The sequence below is a fragment of the Amblyraja radiata genome, chromosome 22 (assembly GCF_010909765.2).
Source record: "Amblyraja radiata isolate CabotCenter1 chromosome 22, sAmbRad1.1.pri, whole genome shotgun sequence".
NCBI classification, from domain to species: Eukaryota; Metazoa; Chordata; class Chondrichthyes; order Rajiformes; family Rajidae; genus Amblyraja; species Amblyraja radiata.
In genome coordinates this window covers 42,803,542-42,827,514 of record NC_045977.1, presented here as the reverse complement: position 1 = coordinate 42,827,514, position 23,973 = coordinate 42,803,542, and the positions used below count along the sequence as shown (strand labels likewise).

The following is a 23,973-nucleotide window of genomic DNA, read 5'->3' as shown; positions in this document are numbered from 1 at the left end:
CCAATGTTGGAGCAAGCATTGATGCCTCTCTCTGCACAAGCAATGACTCAACTAAATCAAGCCGGCATCGGTTGAATAATTGATGGTGTCGCCACAGTAAACCAGCATCACGAGCCATGACCAGAGAGATTTATCCCACTCTATCCCACTGCACCCGAACCTTAGGGCAGTCACGGTGGCGCAGCGTTAGAGTCGCTGCCGTACAGCGAATGCAGCGCCGGAGTCCCGGGTTCGATCCCGACTACGGGCGCTGTCCGTACGGAGTTTGCACGTTCTCCCCGTGACCTGCGTGGGTTTTCTCCGAGATCGTCGGTTTCCTCCCACACTCCAAAGACGTGCAGGTTTGTAGGTTAATCGGTTTGCCAAATGTAAAAATTGTTCCTAGTGGGTGTAGGATAGTGTTAGTGTGCGGGGATCGCTGGTCGGCGCGGACCCGGTGGGCCGAAGGGTCTGTTTCCATGCTGTATCTCTAAACTAAACTGTAGGTACACAAAAAAGCTGGAGAAACTCAGCGGGTGCAGCAGCATCTATGGAGCGAAGGAAATAGGCAACGTTTCGGGCCGAAACCCCTTTGGGGTTTCGGCCCGAAACATTACCTATTTCCCTTCGGGGTTTCAACCTGGAACGTTGCCTATTTCCTTCGCTCCATAGAGGCTGCTGCACCCGCTGAGTTTCTCCAGCAATTTTGTCTACCTTCGATTTTCCAGCATCTGCAGTTCCTTCTTAAACTAAACTGCATCTGGGACGTTGACTATCCGACTCTACGCTCTATCTAGGACATTACTGCATCAGTGTTTGACCTACTTCTGCTCCCGATGGTAAAGAGGAGATAATCGGATTTCTAGCCGATCGCCATTTACAGTTGTGAGCAGTAAAGATGTATCGAGGAACAGATGCTCAGGGAGTGAATGTTGGTGGTTTATCGAATTTACTTTGATTGGATCAGGGATGAGACTGGAATCAACTCAAATCCACCATTAGGCATATTGCTCGTCCCAGGGAGACATTAATATGGGTCGAGGTTGAACATTTACGGTGTAATGTTGGTGATGGGAATGCGTTCGATGTCAACTACAACAGAAAACACCATGGCTTCGACACAGAGTGGTGGGCTAAAGGATTCAAGTCAGAATTAAATTAACATCAAATCATGTTCCACTAACTTGTTTGATGTAAGGGGGGATGGTTGGTGCCGTGTGTACACAACTTGGAAAAGTGTTTGGAAAACTTTAAGCACTTAAAACTATGGAAAACTGCACTTTGAGTGGTCTCCAATCAGATCATACTGTCCATGTGTACATCAGGCAAAAGATCAGGCAAAAGAGAATATAAACACTGTACAGGATGTAATGTTACAGCTGCAGAGAAACTGGAGATAAAATAAAGTCCAAGGGCTGCAGGGAGCTAGATTAGAAGATTGGCAATTCATCCCTAGTTTGTGGGTTGGAAGAGTTGAAGGTTATTGGCTGCAACCTTCACTCCATTGATGAACTGTACACTGCAAGGGCCAGGAAGCGAGCGGGTAAGATCATCCCTGACCCCTCTCACCCTGGCCACAAACTCTTTGAACCACTTCCCTCTGGAAGGCGACTCCGGATTGTCAAAGCTGCCACAGCCAGACATAAAAACAGCTTATATCCACGAGTAGTTGCTCTACTCAACAGCCATCTGTAGCCTCCTTTGTTCTGGTATTTTATTTAATTCACATGTTTAATTGATAATGTTTTATTATTAATGTTTAATGTTTTATGTGTCATTCCTAACTTTAAGCACTTAAAACTATGGAAAACTGCACTTTGAGTGGTCTCCAGAGACATGTCATGTTACTTGTGGGCGGAGCACCAAGGCAAATTCCTTGTATGTGAATACTTGGCCAATAAACTTATTCATCATTCATTCATTGAATGAAGAGGCAGTCCAGCCACCATTTCCTTGCCCCCTGGCCCCATACAGTTTGGGAGCAGAATGCCTAGAGAGCCCCAGATGTAACAAGGACAGAGTCCCCCTAATCCTCACCTTCCACCTCACCAGCTGTCGCATACAGCACATAATCCTCCAACATTTCTGCCACCTCCCAACGTGATCCCACCACTGGCCACATCTTCCCTTCTCCACCCCTCTCTGCTTTCCGCAGAGACCGCTCCCTCCGCAACTCCCTGGTCAACTCGTCCCTTCCCAAACAAACCACCCCCTCCCCAGGTACTTTCCCTTGCAACCGCAGAAGATGCAACACCTGTCCCTTTACCTCCCCCCTCGACTCCATCCAAGGACCCCGACAGTCTTTCCAGGTGAGGCAGAGGTTCATTTGTACTTCCTCCAACCTCATCTACTGTATCCGCTGATCCAGGTGTGGACGTGTGTACATTGGCGAGACCAAGATCGTTTTGCTGAACACCTCCGCTCAGTCCGTCTTAACCTAGCTGATCTCCCGGTGGCTCAGCACTTCAACTCCCCCTCCCATTCCCAATCTGATGTTTCTGTCCTGGGACTCTATTGTCAGAGTGATGCCCAGTGCAAATTGGAGGAACAGCACCTCATAATTCACTTGGGTAGTTTACACCCCAGCGGTATGAACATTGACTTCTCTAACTTCAAGTAGCCCTTGCTTTCCCTCTCTCTCCATCCCCTCCCCCCCCCCCACCCCAGTTCTCCCACCAGTCTAACTGTCCCCGATTACATTTTATCTCTGTTTGCTTTGATGTTACTTTCTCCCAGCGAACACCGATCTATTCTATTCTTGATCTCCATCCCCTTTGATCTCATTCTCACACCTTACACTTCCTTATCTCTGTGTCTCCCTCTCCTCGACTCTCAGCCTGAAAAAGGGCCTCAACCCGAAACGTCGCCCATCCCTTCTCTCCATAGATGCTGCCTGTCCCGCTGAGTTACTCCGGCATTTCGTGTCTATCTTAAGCTGAGAATAAGGTAGGAAGTGTTTCTGTCGCTGATATAACTCCCTCAGTGATGCGAAGGAAAAGATGAGTCATTCCAAAATAATTCCTGCTGAAGTCTGCTGAACCTTGGCCTGTGTTTTAGAGCAACTGTCATCCCCTGAGCTGCAATAATCAACACAGAGCACTCGTTTAATTAATAACACACACATTCTGCCAGCAATTAATCAGCTCCTCGTGCTACTGAGTGGGGCTTGGTGGTGAGGAACAGAAATGTACCGCTGCAGTAGAGTTGGGCTTCATGGACAATAGACAATAGGTGCAGGAGTCGGCCATTCGGCCCATCAAGTCTACTCTGCCATTCATTCGTGGCCGTTCTATCTCTCCCTGCCTCCTCCCCATAACCTCTTCTTGTTGTGTTTGAGGCAGCAGAAGTCTGCAGCAGGGTGATGCCATCCGGTTCGACATCCGTTGGTGCCCGCCCTAAAACGGGCGCACGCTCCAACTTGGCGCCAAGCTGCGGCGCTGCTGCTGCCGTCTCTCTTTGTTGTCGTTCACCTGACTGAGGTCACCACGGGGAGGTCAGCAACATGAGCCCCCCAATAACCCCTGACCCCTCGTCATCCAACTTACCCTCAATTAGTGTGGTCTGATTATGTTCGTGAAGTATTACTTGGTTGGGCTGGATAGCGCGCTAACAACAGCTCTTCAATTTGTACACATGACGATAACACACCAGTACTTATTACTATCTATTCTTTTCTCGACATAGCAAGCCATCAGATCAGTGCAGCTGCCCAGAGTAACATCGCCACACACACACGCACACACGCACACACACGCACGCACACACGCACACACACGCGCACACACACACACGCACGCACGCACGCACGCACACACACACGCACGCGCACACACACACACGCACGCCCACACACACACGCACGCGCGCACACACACGCACACGCACGCACGCACGCGCACACACACACACACACACATACTTATCTGCATTCATTGTTCTTTATCTTTCTACATCATCATCTATATCTCTCGTTTCCCTATCCCCTGAAGAAGGGTCTGGACTCTGTGCATCTACCCGATCTATTCTTCTTATGATTTTACACACTTGACTTTTCCTATCTATTTACCCGTCCAAATGTTGTCATTTTTTTTCATATTAAATGCTAATTTTCAACTGGAGAATGATTACTGCCCAACAACGACATTTCTATCCAAGAACAGCAGGTTTCTCCTGCATATTAGCTCAGTCACCAGGCCATGGATAAAGATAGTGGCAGAAAAATAAAAGCTCTCGACCCGAAACATCACCCATTCCTTCTCTCCAGAGATGCTGCCTGTCCCGCTGAGTTACTCCAGCATGTTAGAAACATAGAAACATAGAAAATAGGTGCAGGAGTAGGCCATTCAGCCCGTCGAGCCTGCACCGCCATTCAATATGATCATGGCTGATCATCCAACTCAGTATCCTATCCCTGCCTTCTCTCCATACCCCCTGATCCCTTTAGCCACAAGGGCCACATCTAACTCCCTCTTAAATATAGCCAATGAACTGTGGCCTCAAGATTCAGATTCAGATTCAACTTTAATTGTCATTGTCCGTGTACAGTACAGAGATAACGAAATGCAGTTAGCATCTCCCTGGAAGAGCGACATAGAATATGATTTCAATAAATAAATCTATTTACATGCATACAGTCATAGTGTTTTTCCTGTGGGAGGAGTGTCTGGGGGGGGGGGGGGGGTGATTGCCAGTCACCGAGGTACATTGTTGAGTAGAGTGACAGCCGCCGGGAAGAAGCTGTTCCTGGACCTGCTGGTCCGGCAACGGAGAGACCTGTAGCACCTCCCGGATGGTAGGAGGGTAAACAGTCCATGGTTGGGGTGAGAGCAGTCCTTGGCGATGCTGAGCGCCCTCCGCAGACAACGCTTGCTTTGGACAGACTCAATGGAGGGGAGCGAGGAACCGGTGATGCGTTGGGCAGTTTTCACCACCCTCTGCAATGCCTTCCGGTCGGAGACAGAGCAGTTGCCGTACCATACTGTGATGCAGTTGGTAAGGATGCTCTCGATGGTGCAGCGGTAGAAGTTCACCAGGATCTGAGGAGACAGATGGACCTTCTTCAGTCTCCTCAGGAAGAAGAGACGCTGGTGAGCCTTCTTGACCAGTGTTGAGGTATTGTGGGTCCAAGAGAGGTCATCGGAGATGTTGACCCCCAGGAGCCTGAAGCTGGAAACACGTTCCACCTCAACTACCTTCTGTGGCAGAGAATTCCACAGATTCACCACTCTCTGTGTAAAAAATGATTTTCTCATCTCGGTCCTAAAAGACTTCCCTCTTATCCTTAAACTGTGACCCCTAGTTCTGGACTTCCCCAACATCGGGAATAATCTTCCTGCATCTAGCCTGTCCAACCCCTTAAGAATTTGGTACGTTTCTATAAGATCCCCCCTCAATCTTCTAAATTCTAGCGTGTACAAGCTGAGTCTATCCAGTCTTTCTTCATATGAAAGTCCTGCCATCCCAGGAATCAGTCTGGTGAACCTTCTCTGTACTCCTTCTCTGTACTGCAAGAATGTCTTTCCTCAGATTAGGAGACCAAAACTGTACGCAATACTCCAGGTGTGGTCTCACCAAGACCCTGTACAACTGCAGTAGAACCTCCCTGCTCCTATACTCAAATCCTTTTGCTATGAATGCTAACATACCATTCGCTTTCTTCACTGCCTGCTGCACCTGCATTCCTACTTTCAATGACTGGTGTACCATGACACCCAGATCTCATTGCATCTCCCCTTTTCCTAATCGACCACCATTCAGATAATAGTCTACTTTCCTGTTTTTGCCACCAAAGTGGATAACCTCACATTTATCCACATTATACTGCATCTGCCATGCATTTGCCCACTCACCCAGCCTATCCAAGTCACCTTGCAGCCTCCTAGCACCCTCCTCACAGCTAGCACTGCCCCCCAGCTTCGTGTCATCCGCAAACTTGGAGATGTTGCATTCAATTCCCTCATCCAGATCATTAATATATATTGTAAATAGCTGGGGTCCCAGCACTGAGCCTTGCGGTACCCCACTAGTCACTGCCTGCCATTGTGAAAAGGACCCGTTTACTCCTACTCTTTGCTTCCTGTCTGCCAGCCAGTTCTCTATCCATCCTGTCTGCCAGCCAGTTCTCTATGTTGTGTCTTTCCTCAGTTTAAACCAGCATCTGCAGTTCCTTCTACACATTTCATCCTTTTCTACCTCAGCATTAACATAATGTTTAATTAAAATAATGTCTAAATCTCCTTTACGCGTTGGTTATTGACATCAGTTGTACGAACCAATAGCCGTATGGATAATTGTGATGTGGGAAGTAAATGGCAGCTGAGGTTTAACTTTCTATTTCCTGGCACCTTTCACAGTTGTGATCAAGAATCACAATCCAGGCTCACCTGGGTGGGGAACTGCTCCAATAGACGGAGAATGGGGGCAAACCCCACCTTGGAAACTCTGCCCTGCACGTGTAAATATGCAACAAGATTAAAGCCCCAGTCAACCAGTCAAATGGCCACAGAAGCTTTTCACTGGACATCAGTACATGTGACTATAAACTGAACTGTGCTTTATAATCCGTGGCAAAATGATAGATGTGGTTTCTATCCATACACTGTGTCTCAGATCAAGGTGAGTGCGTGATTAGATTAAATCCCACTCAATATATCACTTCCAATGGGTGTTTTGTCACAGTATACTAGAACAGATAAAGTATCTATATTTAACTTTACAACCCAAGAGAATGGAAGTTACTGAACTAGAATTGAGACTTGTTTTGACATTCCGATCGACTGGGAATTCTTGGCTTAATTAAAAGATGTTTGATGTCAGCGGTCGGTCTTGTTTGATCTTTCAGTACCGTTCATTGGCTGCTGCAGGTACGCTGGTTATGGTCTGTCTGACCTGTGATTCACGCATTGTGAAACGTGGACATTGCTAATGCACGGGGACATTTGCAGCCACCCCAGGAGAAACCCACATACCATGGCACCACCCCTCCTCTCTTCCAGCTTCCAAGGATCTCGATTCGAAACGTCGCCCATTCCCTCTCCCCAGAGATGCTGCCTGTCCCGCTGAGTTACTCCAGAATTTTGTGTCTATCTTCAATTTAAACCAGCGTCTGCAGTTCCTTCCTGTACACACTGCTTCATTTAAATTATATTTATTATTTATATGAATTGTCTGACTCCTGTGTCTGTTGCACTTTGTACATAAGCCGTGGACAGACATAAAATGCTGGAGTAACTCAGCGGGTCAGGCAGCATCTGTGGAGAACATGGATAGGTGACGTTTCACAGAGTGCTGGAGTAACTCAGCGGGTCAGGCAGCATCTGTGGAGAACATGGAAAGGTGACGTTTCACAGAGTGCTGGAGTAACTCAGCGGGTCAGGCAGCATCTATGGAGCTAAGGAAATAGGCAACGTTTCGGGTCGAAACCCTTCCGGGTTTCGGCCCGAAACGTTGCCTATTTCCAGAAGGGTTTCAGCTCGAAACGTTGCCTATTTCCTTCACTCCATAGATGCTGCTGCACCATAACTCAGCGGGTCAGGCAGCATCTGTGGAGAACATGGATAGGTGCTGCCTGACCCGCTGAGTTCCTCCAGCACTCTGTGTTCTGTTCAAGATTCCAACATCCAGTATCTTGTAAACAGCAGTTGCTTTTACACTGTACACGAGTACACTCAGACCACACACACACACACACATCCAACAGGTAGTGCAAAGAGAAAAATACCAGTATGCAGAATGTAGTTACATGTTGTAGCGTTTCATCACCATCATCATCATCATCATCATCATCATCATCATCATGTTGAAACCATCAACGGGCACGGTGCCTTACAATGCCGTGTACGACAGTGATCGTAACTTCTACTGAAGTGTGTATGGCCGTTGGCTCGGTAGGACCTCATCCACCCTTTGACGGGTCTTGTTTTTGGTCCTGCTGGGGGTCCACAGCCCCCTCCTCACCTGGCAAACCAGGTGGGGGAGACGGTTTAGTCGCCGACTACCAGACCATGGAGCAGGTAGCACGGGGTGACATGGTACCCGTGGCGGGGGGGAACTCCCCCCGACCTGATCTATACAATTACGATTACAGACAACAAGTGCAGTGTCCACATTGAGGTAGGTTGGAAGATCGGGACTGTACCTGAGCTTGTGGGAGGAACGTTCAGTCATCTGACAACAGCAGGATTTGAAATGTTATTTCATTAAAAACTTGGCTCCTATGTTGGGCAAACTGTTAATGGTGCTTATAGTCTGAGATTCAGATTTGTGTTGTACATTATTTTTAGTTTAGTTTAGAGATACAGCACGGAAACAGGCCCTTCAGCCCACCGGGTCCGTCCGCGCCGACCAGCGATCCCCACATATGAACACTACCCTACACACACTAGGAACTTTTTAAAACATTTACACCAAGCCAATTAATCTACAAACCTGTACGTATTTGGAGTGTGGGAGTAAATTGAAGATCTCGGAGCAAACCCACGCAGGTCACGGGGAGAACGTGCAAACCCCGTACAGACAGCGCCCGTAGTCGGGATCGAACCCGGGTAAGGCAGCAACTCTACCGCTGCGCCACCGTGCCACCCAGCCTATGGTTGTATTGTAGTGAGCATTGTCTGGGCCTAGTGTTGAAGTCAATGACAAAGTGTCATTAATGAACGCTTATCTTTTTCCAGAGTCCTTTCATCTGGGCGACTTAATCATTAAGTACGGTTACATTTATCCACTGAAGGATCCGAAGAGTTTAGTTTTGCGGACAGATGATTCTCCTTACCGGTTTCAGGTAAGACCTGGGGAACTGGCAAAGTGATCAAGATAGACACACAAAGCTGGAGTAACTCAGCAGGACAGGCAGGCAGCATCTCTGGAGAGATGGAATGGGTGATGTTTCGGGTCGAGACCTTTTATGATTCTGCCATTATCTTTAACTGTGGCCTGGTGGCTAAGCTAACATGCGGGAGAAACCTGCTGTTCTTGGATAGAAATGTCTTTGTTGGGCAGTAATTATTCTCCAGTTGAAAATTAGCGTTTAATATTTTTAAAAATGACAACATTTGGACAGGTAAATGGATAGGAAGGGTTGTGTGTGTAAAATCACAAGAAGAATAGATGGGGTAGATGCACAGAGTCTCTTGCCCAGAGAAGGTGAATCGAGGACCAGAGGACACGGGTTCAAGGTGAAGGGGAAAATATTTAATAGGAATCCGAGGGGTAACTTTTTCACACAAAGGGAGATGGGTGTATGGAACGAGCTGCTGGAGGAGGTAGTTGAGGCTGGGACTATCCCAACGTTTAAGAAACATTTAGACAGGTACATGGATAGGACAGGTTTGGAGGGATATGGACCAAACGTGGGCAGGTGGGACTAGTGTAGCTGGGACATTGTTGGCCAGTATGGGCAAGTTGGGCCGAAGGGCCTGTTTCCACGCTGTATCACTCGGTGACTCTAAGGGGGATGTGGGCCAACGTGGTGAAGTGGGACCTGCAGGTCATGTGAGGGGCAGCACAGCCGTGGGTGGGGTGGGTGGAGGAGCGTGACTGGTGCGGCTCTTGAAGGGTCTGGAGCAGCAGGGGTGTGGGGTAGGTGGGTGTGGTGGGTGGGTGGGTCAGTGGGTGGGTGGGTGGTTGAGTGTTGGGTGGGTGGGGGTGGGTGAGTGGGTGGTTGAGTGGAAACATCCTCTCCACATCCACTCTGTCCAGGCCTGTCAGTGTTATTATTTCCACAAGACTTTGGTTGAAAATTCATCTTGTCCAACCGGGCAAAGAGCAGCCCATATATAGGTCACCATATTACAATTCCATTCACTACAGAAGTTGACCAGTGGAAAATCCATGGATTCAACGTGTCTGGAGAATTTAAACCCCCTTTTTCTTGGGTCGGGAGCGTTTTGTGTTTGCATCAAAACTGTGACCTTGGCAACTAAAGATACTTCTGCTGGAGGCTTCCCCATAACGTGTGTGACTGTAATGAGGAGAAACGAGAAACTGAACACTGATGTTCCTAATATTATCTTTTTATGGGCACGTTTATTACAAAGATAATGTCGTAAAATTTGAGTGTTTGAAATTGGATTTATTTCTATCTGCCAAAATAATTAAAATGCAAAAAACAAATTACTGGAGGAACTCAGTGGCGACTGTGGAGAGAATGGACAGACGTGTTTGTGGTGGGGACCCTTAGTGAAAGTGTTCCCATGGGTGCTGGGTCTATGGGTGCTGGGTCTATGGGTGCTGGGTCTATGGGTGCTGGGTGCTGGGTCTATGGGTGCTGGGTCAATGGATGCTGGGTCTATGGGTGCTGGGTCATGGGTGCTGGGTCATGGGTGCTGGGTCTATGGGTGCTGGGTCTATGGGTGCTGGGTCTATGGGTGCTGGGTCATGGGTGCTGGGTCTATGGGTGCTGGGTCTATGGGTGCTGGGTCATGGGTGCTGGGTCTATGGGTGCTGGGTCATGGGTGCTGGGTCATGGGTGCTGGGTCTATGGGTGCTGGGTCTATGGGTGCTGGGTCATGGGTGCTGGGTCTATGGGTGCTGGGTCTATGGGTGCTGGGTCTATGGGTGCTGGGTCATGGGTGCTGGGACATGGGTGCTGGGTCTATGGGTGCTGGGTCTATGGGTGCTGGGACATGGGTGCTGGGTCTATGGGTGCTGGGTCATGGGTGCTGGGTCTATGGGTGCTGGGTCATGGGTGCTGGGTCTATGGGTGCTGGGTCTATGGGTGCTGGGTCTATGGGTGCTGGGTCATGGGTGCTGGGACATGGGTGCTGGGTCTATGGGTGCTGGGTCTATGGGTGCTGGGTCATGGGTGCTGGGTCTATGGGTGCTGGGTCATGGGTGCTGGGTCATGGGTGCTGGGTCTATGGGTGCTGGGTCTATGGGTGCTGGGTCATGGGTGCTGGGTCTATGGGTGCTGGGTCTATGGGTGCTGGGTCTATGGGTGCTGGGTCATGGGTGCTGGGACATGGGTGCTGGGTCTATGGGTGCTGGGTCTATGGGTGCTGGGACATGGGTGCTGGGTCTATGGGTGCTGGGTCATGGGTGCTGGGTCTATGGGTGCTGGGTCATGGGTGCTGGGTCTATGGGTGCTGGGTCTATGGGTGCTGGGTCATGGGTGCTGGGTCATGGGTGCTGGGTCTATGGGTGCTAGGTCATGGGTGCTGGGTCTATGGGTGCTGGGTCATGGGTGCTGGGTCTATGGGTGCTGGGTCTATGGGTGCTGGGTCATGGGTGCTGGGTCATGGGTGCTGGGTCTATGGGTGCTAGGTCATGGGTGCTGGGTCTATGGGTGCTGGGTCATGGGTGCTGGGTCTATGGGTGCTGGGTCATGGGTGCTGGGTCTATGGGTGCTGGGTCATGGGTGCTGGGTCATGGGTGCTGGGTCTATGGGTGCTGGGTCATGGGTGCTGGGTCTATGGACAGAACCTGTCGGGGGAGGAAGGGTTACACGGCACAACACCAGCAACTTAAACATTTCAGCGGGGATATTCTAACTAACGTCTCCTTCGCCATCTTCACAGACCCCGTATTTCTGGACCTCTCGCAAATGGCCGGCAACAGATCTAGATTACGGTGAGTGTTGCCGAACCCCGGCTTGTTGCCGAACCCCGGCTTGTTGCCGAACCCCGGCTTGTTGCCGAACCCCGGCTTGTTGCCGAACCCCGGCTTGTTGCCGAACCCCGGCTTGTTGCCGAACCCCGGCTTGTTGCCGAACCCCGGCTTGTTGCCGAACCCCGGCTTGTTGCCGAACCCCGGCTTGTTGCCATTGCTGCCATTGCTGCCATTGCATCAGTCTCAACAAAATGTCACCTTGCCAACTCAGCCACGGTGGCAGTGACGATTTAAATGTTAGTTTGTACTCTCACTGTTCCCCACCCGTTAAATGTATGTGCCTGATGCCTTTGCCGGGATGAAGGGTGAAGAATTACCGGCAGTTTCTCGGGCAAACTGCAAAGGGGGCAGAGAAGATTTACCGGGATGTTGCCAGGACTCGAAGGGCCTGAACCTCAGGGCAAGGTTGGGGCAGTCTAGGACCCTATTCCGTGGAGCGCAGGAGGATGAGGGATGATCTTATAGAGGTGTATAAAATCATGAGGGGAATAGATCGGGTAGATGCTCAGGGCAGTGATCCAATCCAGAGGATGTAGGTTTAAGGTGAGGCAGGAAAGATTGAATTTGAACCTGAGGGGTGACTTCTTTACTCAGATGGTGGTGGGTGTATGGAGGAGGTGGTTGAGGTAGGGACTATACGCTACATTTAAAACACAGCTTGACAGGTACAGGGATAGGACAGGTGCAGAGGGCCAAACACAGGCAGGTGGGACTAGTGTAGATGGGGCATGTTGGTCGGGGTGGGACTAGTGTAGATGGGGCATGTTGGTCGGGGTGGGACTAGTGTAGATGGGGCATGTTGGTCGGGGTGGGACTAGTGTTGATGGGGCATGTTGGTCGGGGTGGGACTAGTGTAGATGGGGCATGTGGGTCAGCATGGACAAGTGGGCTGAAGGGCCTGTTTCCACACTGTGTGACTAGATCCTTGACCTAGAGAGAGTCAACTTCAGAGCCAATCGATGCCATTGCTTCCAGCACTGCGTTAAGTGTCTCAATATTCCACTGTATATCCTAAGAATAGCTCGTCCATTACATTTAGTTATAATCAAGGGTTGTTGCAATCAAAGCGTTTTAATGTTGATATATGTTTATTGAAAGATGGGCTTTGTCTGCGTGGAATACTTGCACCCGGCTCCCACCGACACACATCGGGAAGGCCGGCTCTGTCCTGGGGGTGGAGTTGGAGTTGGATCCCCCCTTCTGCCACCGAATCTTTGCACACCTAATCCTGGTCTTTCCACTCGCCACTCTAATTTCATGTTTCGTGTATTTTGTGTTTTGTGACAGTTGGCAGATTAACTTCCCTCCTGGGATAAATAAAGTTACATCATATTGTATCGTAAGTAGAATCGTACAGTGTGGAAACAGGCCCTTCGGCCCAACTTGCCCAATCACCTGGCTCACCTGCTGGAGCCACAAGGAACTGCAGATGCAGCGACCTTTGGCAATGAGTGCCGGAGGAACTCAGCAGGTCAGGCAGAAATGGTGTCTGTCCATTTCCCCCACAGATGCTGCCTGACCCGCTGAGTTCCTCCACTGTATTCATAGCTCACCTGTTTGTATTCAGTAATGAATTGTTGGATTCCAGATACAGACTCCTCTCTGAGTGGAAACTGATGCCCCTGAGGTCCCTCGTCAATCTCTCCCCTTCCACTCTCCCCCTGTTCACGCGCTCTCAAAGTTTTGGAAATAACAATCAGTGGATTGTGGTGGAAACATAAGCCCATTACCGGATGTTTTGAAGCTTTACAGATTTATTTTAAACCATGAAACGTAACTGCTAACGCCCCTGAGCTGCTGCGTCTAATCTCCACAAATCCTTTCTCATTTAGCCATTTACCTGGCGAAGAGGAACATCAAGAAGCAGGGAAACTTGGCCGACTATGAGAAGGTAAGGAAACGTTTCCTCCATGTAACGTGCACGCGTGTTGGTCACGTGTCCATGTAACGTGCACGTGTGTTGGTCACGTGTGTCCATGTAAGGTGCACGCGTGTTGTCCACGTGTGTCCATGTAGCGTGCACGTATGTTCTTCGTGTGTGTCCATGTAACGTGCACGCGTGTTGCTCGCTGTGTCCATGTACGGTGCACGGGTGTTGGTCACGTGTGTCCATATAACGGTGCACGCGTGTTGTTGATATGCCCATGTCTCCTACAGAAATGTCACTTTTACTGATTGACCGTCAAAGAGACGTATCCTGACCCAACACGTCACCTGTCCATGTTCCCCACAGATGCTGCCTGACCCGCTGAGTTATGGTGCATCAGCATCTGTGGAGCTAAGGAAATAGGCAACGTTTCGGGCCGAAACCCTTCTGGAAATAGGCAACGTTTCGGGCTGAAACCCGGAAGGGTTTCGGCCCGAAACGTTGCCTATTTCCTTAGCTCCATAGATGCTGCTGCACCCGCTGAGTTACTCCAGCACTCTGTGAAACGTCACCTATCCATGTTCTCCACAGATGCTGCCTGACCCGCTGAGTTACTCCAGCACTCTGTGTGAAACGTCACCTATCCATGTTCCCCACAGATGCTGCCTGACCTGACCCGCTGAGTTACTCAGCTTTTTGTGTCTAAATGGCATTGTCCATTTGCGGTGAATCTGTGACGTTTATTCCTGGGCCGGGTGATTCTAAGCATCATCTCCAGGTTGAGTTTGACCAAGACAGTTAACACAGACCATTCACCTTTACCTGGAGCTTTAGTTCCATCAGCTCCAGGGACAGTGCCTTCTGTAAACGCCACCTCACCACATTCTCCTCCCTGCTCCATGGGGAAGGTCGTGTGTCGGTTTAGAGTCCGTGTTTGATGCTGTAATGGTACACGCGGCGTGGACAGATAGTGCAGGGACTGTGCGAGCAGCATGGCCACACACACGCCCGCATCCCTCCTGCTGCCACGCTGTGATTTAAATCCCTTTCAACATGTTTAATTCCTGCAGACCTGCTACAGCCTGCTGCATACACGGATCAATCATGCCTGGGATTTTGTGGTGATGCAAGCAAACGAGCAGCTCAGGTTAGTGCATCTTTCCTCTCTCCCTGCTCCCTGCAACATGCAGTTAATTCCCCGTTAAATATTCAGTTAGGTTTCATCTCTGGTCTCCTGCTGTAGCTAAACCTGTGGGAAATATGATCAGGGCATTGTATCGATTGTATTTTCCCAGTGTGGAAGTGAATGATCGATGCTTACTAACAGTCGGGCTTTTAATACTTTGTTTTAGTAGCTCCATGGACGCATGTTTATAGAATGAAGATTTAAAACATCTATGAATTATTAAGCAATGTATGGTATTGTTAGCACAATAACTGGAGCAATAAAAAGCTGAAACCATCGCTGCCTTGCTGTATATTAACTGCTTTTATTTGATTTGCTTCACTTTATGAATCTTGATAGTTTGTGGAAGATAAAGTCCAGAGTCAGCTTTGATTATTAGATTCATTGCTGCTTTATGTATTGGACTAGATTATATTTCTAATATTTAAAATTAACAGGAACATCTTTAATTTTTAATAATTGTTGTATCTGTGTTGTGAATTTGTGGAATTCTCTGCCTCAGAAGGCAGTGGAGGTCGATTCACTGGATGCATTCAAAAGAGAGTTAGATTTAGCTCTTAGGGCTAACGGAATGAAGGGATATGGGGAGAAGGCAGGAACGGGGTACTGATTGTGGATGATCAGCCATGATCACATTGAATGGCGGTGCTGGCATGAAGGGCCGAATGGCCTACTCCTGCACCTGTTGTCCATGTTTCTATGTTTCTATCACTAATTGGGAATGAATGGATTTCTGGTTGGGATCAAAGTTCCTTCTTGCTTTAGTGAAGGAATTCAGAAGTGATTGTTGTCGCAGTCTTCACTCCTGTGCAGAGGTGTAGCCAGTGGCCACAGGCAGGCTTTACCTGCTCCAGGTGTGGGGGGAGGGGGGGGCAGGGACTGGGGGGGGGGGGGCAGGGGCTGGGGGGGGGGGCAGGGAAGACGGGGGGGGGGGGCAGGGACTGGGGGGGGGGCAGAGGACGGGGGGGGGGGCAGGATCTGGGGGGGGCAAGGGACGGGGGGGGGGGGGGGGTGGTGGGGGCAAAGGGACTTGGGTGGGGCAGGATCTGGGGGGGGAGGGACTGTGGGGGGAGGTAGAGACGGGGGGTGGGGCAGGGACTGGGGATGGGTCGGGGATGGGTCAGGGACTCGGGGGGGGGCAGGGACTGGGGGGGGGGGCAGGGACTAGGGGGGGCAGGGACTTGGGGAGAAGCTGGGCTGTAGCCTGGACTAAGAGGAGAGCTGGCCACAGGGTTTATTACTGGGACACTGGGCTACACAACGTTACTCTGCAACAGAGCCCTTGTTGTAAACAAACACAGTCAAGTTATGAACACTCTGCTTGGAAACATATCTGTGTCTATTCTTCAGGAACTGTAAGATATTTAATGTTAATCCAGTGAAGACGTTGATAACTGTCTCGTCCCCACTAACATGTTTACACTTTGTGTACATTGTACATGCACCATGTGAGCCAAGGCTGGGCAGTGAATTAGAATCAGCGAGCCGCTACCTTGCCAAAAACAAATGGCGGGCGCGCTGGTTCCCAACTCGGGATGTTGTCTGGCTGTCCCAGGTCTGAGGGGACATTACGCTTTCATTAATTGGTGTCAGGTGAAGAACTGCTGAGATTTTCAGCACCTTGGATAGAGCCAGTTGTAGGAATACAACTTGTGTCCGAGATCTGCCTTGTATTTTGTGGTGAGGAGTTTGTGGCCAATACTCACCGTGCACCAGATGGACAAGTTCATTGCCAAGATCATAGATCATGTGATGGGAGTAGAATTAGGCCATTCGGCCCATCGAGTCCACTCCGCCATTCGATCATGGATGATCTATCTCTCCCTCCTAACCCCGATCTCCTGCCTTCTCCCCAGAACCTCTGACATCCGTACAAATCAAGAATCTATCTATCTCTGCCTTAAAAATATCCACTGACCTTGGCCTCCACAGCCGTCTGTGGCAAAGAATTCCACAGATTCACCACCCTCATCTTCCTAAAAGAACGTTCTTTAATTCTGAGGCTGTGCCCTCTAATCCTAGACTCTCCCACTAGTGGAAACATCTAGCTTTGGTGGATAGTTCTTGACGTTGCACACACGCACGCACGCACGCAAGCACACACACATGCACACGCACACGCAAACAGAGACAGCTCTCACAACTCCACCACCCCTCCCGTCTTCATCACCACGCCACCTTCCCCCACCCCCCCCCCTCGTCGCATCAAGTCCCCCACATCCCACCCCGCCCCCCTCCCCCCCCCAAACTTACACACACACACACACACACACACACACACACACACAGTGCTGCCGTTGCTGTCATTGCTGTGTGTGTGTGTGTTGCAGAGAGCACCAGATGGCAGGCCCAGCCGGCAAACCCTGGCAATCAACTCAAGGGTTTCAAAGTCAATCAGTGTTTCATTTATATTTTGTAAAATGCACCAGTTACATGTAAGATGTATCAGGTCTGAAGAAGGGTCTCGACCCGAAACGTCACCCATTCCTTCTCTCCAGGGATGCTGCCTGCCTGTCCCGCTGAGTTACTCCAGCATTTTGTGTCTATTGCCGGTTACAAGATTCACTCCAAGGTAATGGACAGAAGATGCATATTGTGTTTATAAGAATAAGGGGTCGGTCATTTAGGACTGAGATGAGGAAAAACCTTTTCACCCAGAGTTGTGAATCTGTGCAATTCTCTGCCACAGAAGGCAATAGACAATAGGTACAGGAGTAGGCCATCCGCTCCTTCGAGCCAGCACCGCCATTCAATGTGATCATGGCTGATCATCCACAACCAGTACCCCGTTCCTGCCTTCTCCCCATATCCATTGACTCTGCTCTCTTTAAGAGCCCTATCTAGCTCTCTCTTGAAAGCATCCAGTGAATCGACCTCCAATGCCATCTGAGGCAGAGAATTCCACAGACTCTGGCTGAAAAAGGTTTTCCTCATCTCAGTCCTAAATGGCTTACCCCATTCTTAAACTGTGGCCCCCTGGTTCTGGACTCCCCCAACATCGGGAACATGTTTCCTGCCTCCAGCGTGTCCAAACCCTTAATAATATTATATGTTTCAATAAGATCCCCTCTTATCCGTCTAAACTCCAGAGTGTACAAGCCCAGACGGTTCAATTGGCAGTGGAGGCCAATTCACTGGATGTTTTCAAGAGAGAGTTAGATTTAGCTCTTAGGGTTAACGGAATCAAGGGGTATGGGGGAAAAAGCAGGAACAGGGTACTGATTTTAGATGATCAGCCATGATTATATTGAATGGCGGTGCTGGCTTGAAGGGCCGAATGACCTACTCCTGTTGTCTGTTCCCTGCATTCCCTGCACATCCATGTGCCTATCTCTTTTAATTTAGTTTAGAGATACAGCACGGAAACAGGCCCTTCGGCCCATCGAGTCCACGCGGACCAGCGATCCTCGTACACTCGCACTATACTACACGATACGGACAATTTACAGTTTTTTTTACTGGAGCCAATTAACTTGCAAACCTGAACTTGCAAACTAGGAACACCCGGCGAAAACCTACGCAGTCACCGGGAGAACATGCAAACTCCGTACAGACAGCTCCCATAGTCAGTTCTTGGTCCTCCAAATGGAATTTAAACTGGAGGTAGCGGAGGGTGGACTTAAGCAAAAAAAGGGTTCTTGGAGAAGAAGAGCTACGTTAAAGTTAGTTGCGTCTGGTGGGGTAACTATGGTCGGGTGAAGACTATTCCATGCGTTAATTGTGCAGGGCAAGAATTAATTGCTGTACACATCTGTCTTGGTAGCTGGTATCTCAAATTGGATCGAATGCCCTCGTCTGCTCCTAATAGGTTTAGATTTGGTGTCGGTTTGGTCAGGATTGAACCCGGGTCTCTGTTGCACTGTGGGACTGCAGCTCCTCTGGGTGGTTCACAGTTCCACCCTGGGTGAAAAGGTTCAGATTGTCCAAAGGTAGACACAAAATGCTGGAGTAATTCAGCGGGACAGGCAGCATCTCTGGAGAGAAGGAATGGGTGACATTTCGGGTCGAGACCCCCATTCAGACTGAGAGTCAGGGGAGAGGGAAACGAGAGATATAGACGGTGGTGTGGAGAGATACAGAACAAATGAATGAAAGATATGCAAAAATTAACTATGATAAAGCAAACAGGCCATTGTTAGCCGTTTGTTGGGTGAGAACGAGAAGTTGGTGCGACTTGGGTGGGGGAAGGATAGAGAGAGAGGGAATGTTGGGGTTACTTGAAGTTGGAGAAATCCAATATTCATACCACTGGGCTGTGAGCTGCGACAGATTGTCTACCCTGTCCGTGCCTCTGATAGAGAGAGTTAGATTGAAGCATTCCCCCACTAAGCACAATGTTTAAATAACATTTCTCCTCCTCCCCTCCCCCATTCCCTCCCTCTCCTTACAGCAATGTAACAAATCTCTCATTGCACTGGGTGTCCTGTCACTTGTTAACATAGTAACGGGCAGGGCCATTTCAAAAGTGAAACTTTTTTTAAGTTTAAAATGTGAATAACGTCAAATATAACATCTTGGTTCTTGGGTCTGAATGGAGCACTGCTGTGTTTTTGAAAACTGATTTTTAAAAACTTTTATGTAAATTATATCCCATTGTGAGGTCATTGTGGGGTGGAACACTGTTGGGCAGTTTATGTAAATGAGATCCCATTGTGACATCATACGCTGCTAACTGCCAGTGCAAGTTCAAGTGATTTTTGTCAAACTTGATTTTGTAAAGTTTAAAATGTGAATAACTTGTAAAATACACCATCAATCTGAATGAAACTTGGTACACCACACGCCAGGACAATGGTGCTTAAGGTGGGCCATTAATTGTAGCGCCGTCATGTACCGTTTTGGTGTAATTTCAGGATCATCCAGACAGACAGATATAGAAACAAACAAGATGAGAGCTTTAGTAACATATATAGATAGATAATATATATTATATGTTACCCCCCCTCACCTTACAGATCTGATGCCCCTCCCTCTCTCTGTTACCCCCCCCCCCGCACTGATGCCCCCCTCCCTCTCTCTGTGACCCCCCCCCACTGATGCCCCTCCCTCTCTCTGTGACCCCCCCCCCCTCTCGCTGATGCCCCTCTCTGCGTTCACCAACAGGGCTGCGAAGCAGAGGAAGAGGTCAGACCGCATTGTGTTGGATTGCCAGGAGCAAGCCTATTGGCTGGTCAACCGCCCCCCCGTAAGTGTGTACTCGTGGCCGCTGTAGGGGGTAACGGTAGGAGGTGTTACCCCCTCACCTGTCACCTTGTGGGACGATGCCGTGGGGAGGGGCAGAGTGTCGACCTGTGTCACAGTGCGCAGTGTTCCCACCTGGCCCCAGGTACGCAGCTGACCCCAGTGTTCCCACCTGGCCCCAGGTACGCAGCCGAGCCCAGTGTTCCCACCTGGCCCCAGGTACGCAGCCGAGCCCAGTGTTCCCACCTGGCCCCAGGTACGCAGCTGACCCTAGTGTTCCCACCTGGCCCCAGGTACGCAGCCGACCCCAGCGTTCCCACCTGGCCCCAGGTACGCAGCCGAGCCCAGGTGTGGGCGTGCTGCCCTCGCCATCAACAGTGTCTGCAACAATGCGGGCAGGAGACCAGGCAGATGCTGCCCCTGTTGTTCCACGTAAACTGCCGCCATTAAACCCAGTCCCTTCAACCTCCAGTGACAATAACATCGGAAAACCAGAGTCGGTGTGGGAACAGGCGGGGCATCAGGGTGCGGAGGTCCTGTTGTTTAATTGTCGTGTGTACAGAGATACAGTGAGCAGCTGGTTGTGCGGGATGTCCAGTCCAAGCCCACAGTGCAGGAGGACAATAGGTCCACTTGTGGAGCAGCACGCAGAGAGTCGCCACGTTCCAGCGCCATCTTGCAACTTCCTCGTCTCTGAAACGTCAATAGACAATACGTGCAGGAGTAGAGGCCATTTGGCCATTCGAGCCAGCACCGCCATTCAATGTGAACATGGCTGATCCACAATCAGTACCTCCAACGTCTCTCAAGGTTCAGAGCGACAATGTGCAGATTATTTTCAGAATCTCACTGGCCCTTCGGCCCCACCCGTCCATGCCGACCAGAATGCCCCATCTACACTAGTCCCACCCCGACCAACATGCCCCATCTACACTAGTCCCATTGACCCTCGCCTGGCCCATAACCATCTAATAAATGTTTCCTATCCATGTACTCGGGGTGAGAGTGCTCTGGGAGCTACTGTTCCCCTGCACCCTCTCCCTGCTCCCTCTCCCTGCACCCTCTCCCTGCACCCTCTCTCTACACCCTCTCTCCCTGCACCCTCTCTCCCTGCACCCTCTCTCCCTGCACCCTCTCCCTACACCCTCTCTCTACACCCTCTCTCCCTGCACCCTCTCTCCCTACACCCTCTCTCCCTGCACCCTCTCTCTACACCCTCTCCCTGCACCCTCTCCCTACACCCTCTCTCTACACCCTCTCTCCCTGCACCCTCTCTCTCTACACCCTCTCTCTCTACACCCTCTCCCTGCACCCTCTCTCTGCACCCTCTCCCTACACCCTCTCTCTACACCCTCTCTCTACACCCTCTCCCTACACCCTCTCTCTACACACACTCCCCTGCCCTCCCTGCACCCTCTCTCTGCCCTCTCTCTGCACCTCCTCCCTACACCCTCTCTCTCTACAACCCCTCTCCACACCCTCTCCGCACCCTCTCCCTGCACACCCTCTCTCCCTGCCCCTCTCACCTAGCACCCTCTCCCTACAACTCCTCCTCTACAACCCTCTCTCTACACCCTCTCCCTACACCCTCTCTCTACCCCTCTCCCTCCCGCACCCTCTCCTCTGCACCCTCTCTCTGCACCCTCTCCTACACCTCTCTCTACACCTCTCCCTACCCCTCTCTCTACACACCCTCTCTCTCACCCTCTCTCCCTGCACCTCTCTCCTGCACCCTCTCCCTACACCCTCTCTCCCTGCACACTCTCCCTACAACCCTCTCTCTACACCCTCTCTCTACACCCCTCTCTACACCCCTCTCTCTACACCCCTCCCCTACACCCGCTCTCTCCACCCTCTCCCTGCACCCTCTCCTACACCCTCTCTCTCTACACCCTCTCCCTGCTACACCTCTCCCTGCACCTCTCTCTGCACCCTCTCCTACACCCCTCTCTCTACACCCTCTCATCTACAACACCCTCACTGCCCGGCACCCTCTCCTAGCAACCCTCTCTCTCTAACAAAACTCTCCTCTCTCTACAACCACATCTCCTACACCCTCTCTCTACACCCTCTCCCTGCACCCTCTCCCTACACCCTCTCTCTCTACACCCTCTCTCTCTACACCCTCTCCCTGCACCCTCTCTCTGCACCCTCTCCCTACACCCTCTCTCTACACCCTCTCTCTACACCCTCTCCCTACACCCTCTCTCTACACCCTCTCCCTGCACCCTCTCTCTGCACCCTCTCTCTGCACCCTCTCCCTACACCCTCTCTCTACACCCTCTCCCTACACCCTCTCTCTGCACCCTCTCCCTGCACCCTCTCTCTACACCCTCTCCCTACACCCTCTCTCTGCACCCTCTCCCTGCACCCTCTCTCTACACCCTCTCCCTACACCCTCTCCCTGCACCCTCTCTCTACACCCTCTCTCTACACCCTCTCCCTGCACCCTCTCTCTGCACCCTCTCCCTACACCCTCTCCCTACACCCTCTCTCTACACCCTCTCCCTACACCCTCTCTCTGCACCCTCTCCCTACACCCTCTCTCTACACCCTCTCTCTGCACCCTCTCCCTGCACCCTCTCTCTACACCCTCTCCCTACACCCTCTCTCTGCACCCTCTCCCTACACCCTCTCTCTGCACCCTCTCTCCCTGCACCCTCTCTCCCTGCACCCTCTCTCTGCACCCTCTCTCCCTGCACCCTCTCTCTGCACCCTCTCTCCCTGCACCCTCTCTCTACACCCTCTCCCTACACCCTCTCTCTGCACCCTCTCTCTGCACCCTCTACACCCTCTCCCTGCACCCTCTCTCCCTGTACCCTCGGCATTCCCAGGAGGGGTGCAGCCAGCACACTTGTCCCACTTGAGGGTGAATAGGGCCGGGTGGAGGGGATGGTGGGAGGGGAGGGGTGAGGTTCACACTGGCGTGGGGGCAGGGGAACAACAGAGGGGGGGGGGGGGGGGGTGGGAGGGAAGTAATTCAACTCTCCCATGATTACAGATTGGAGAAGTGAATGTTCACCCCACAGGGTGTAAGCTGCCCAAGTGGGGCATGAGGTGCTGTCCCTGCAGTCTGCGTGAATGAATAAGTTTATTGGGCAAGTGTGTTCACATACAAGGAATTTGCCTTGGTGCTCCGCTCGCCAGTAACAACACGACATACAGTAGCAATGAAGAATGGCACATAAAACATTAATAATAAAACATTATAGTTTAAACATGGGAATGAAATGCTCACCCTGGCAATGGAGAAGATGCAGGACAGAAAGGTCAGTGTGGGACAGACACAGAAAGCTGGAGTAACTCGGTGGGACAGGCAGCATCTCTGGAGAGAAGGAATGGATGATGTTTCAGGTCGAGATCCTTCTTCAGTGTGGGAATGGGAAGAGGAGTGAGGGTGTTTGGCAGCCAGGAGATGGTGGAGGCATTGTCAGTCCCAGCGCAAGTTCCTCAACACCGCATTCGCCGAGTCTACGCTCGGTCTCGCCCAATGTACAGGAGGCCACGTCTGGAACATCTGCAGTAGATCATCAGTGAAGCTTTATCTTCATGAGATCAAGAGCTGATCTGGAACTGCGGGGGGTAAAGAAGGATTAGCTTGGCATCACAGCTGGAGATTAGTGACTATTCACCAGAACCAGCGCTGAGCTCACGTTCTGACTCCAGACTTTGTCAACTGGGCTTGAGTGTAAAGATCCTATTGTAGAACATCTGTGCGATCTACACCTCTGGTTCCTGCACTGTGTGCTGTAAGTATGACATACGATGCAGTGTTGTATTTACCGTCGCTTGCTAACGGTGCTTTGTGTGAATTCCAGCCAGGGGCGTTGAACATCATGGACTCTGGACCACGCAGAAACAACATTCAGGCACGGATCAAACTGGTAGGTCTTTCATTATCTGTAACTGCCCACCTCACTCACACAGTGTAGAATCACAGCTCACACGCAATGTGTAGAATCACACCTCACACTCACACAGTGTAGAATCACAGCTCACACACACTGTGTAGAATCATGTGTCACTCACTCAGTGTAGAATCACAGCTCACTCACTCAGTGTAGAATCACAGCTCACACACAGTGTAGAATCACACCTCACACACACAGTGTAGAATCACACCTCACACACACAGTGTAGAATCACACCTCACACA

At 50.7% G+C, this 23,973-nt stretch overlaps 1 protein-coding gene across 1 annotated transcript in view; it reads left to right on the top strand.

The window, feature by feature from the left end:
- The window catches only part of LOC116985455 (regulator of G-protein signaling 11-like), a 50,917-nt gene that overhangs the window by 5,303 nt on the left and 21,641 nt on the right, over window positions 1–23,973 (top strand). Inside the window, exons 3-8 of the mRNA XM_033040244.1 lie at window positions 8,652–8,758; window positions 11,493–11,544; window positions 13,416–13,474; window positions 14,521–14,597; window positions 19,740–19,821; window positions 23,636–23,701. Of these exons, the coding sequence (XP_032896135.1) occupies window positions 8,652–8,758; window positions 11,493–11,544; window positions 13,416–13,474; window positions 14,521–14,597; window positions 19,740–19,821; window positions 23,636–23,701 (443 nt within the window). The remainder of the gene's footprint in view (window positions 1–8,651; window positions 8,759–11,492; window positions 11,545–13,415; window positions 13,475–14,520; window positions 14,598–19,739; window positions 19,822–23,635; window positions 23,702–23,973) is intronic.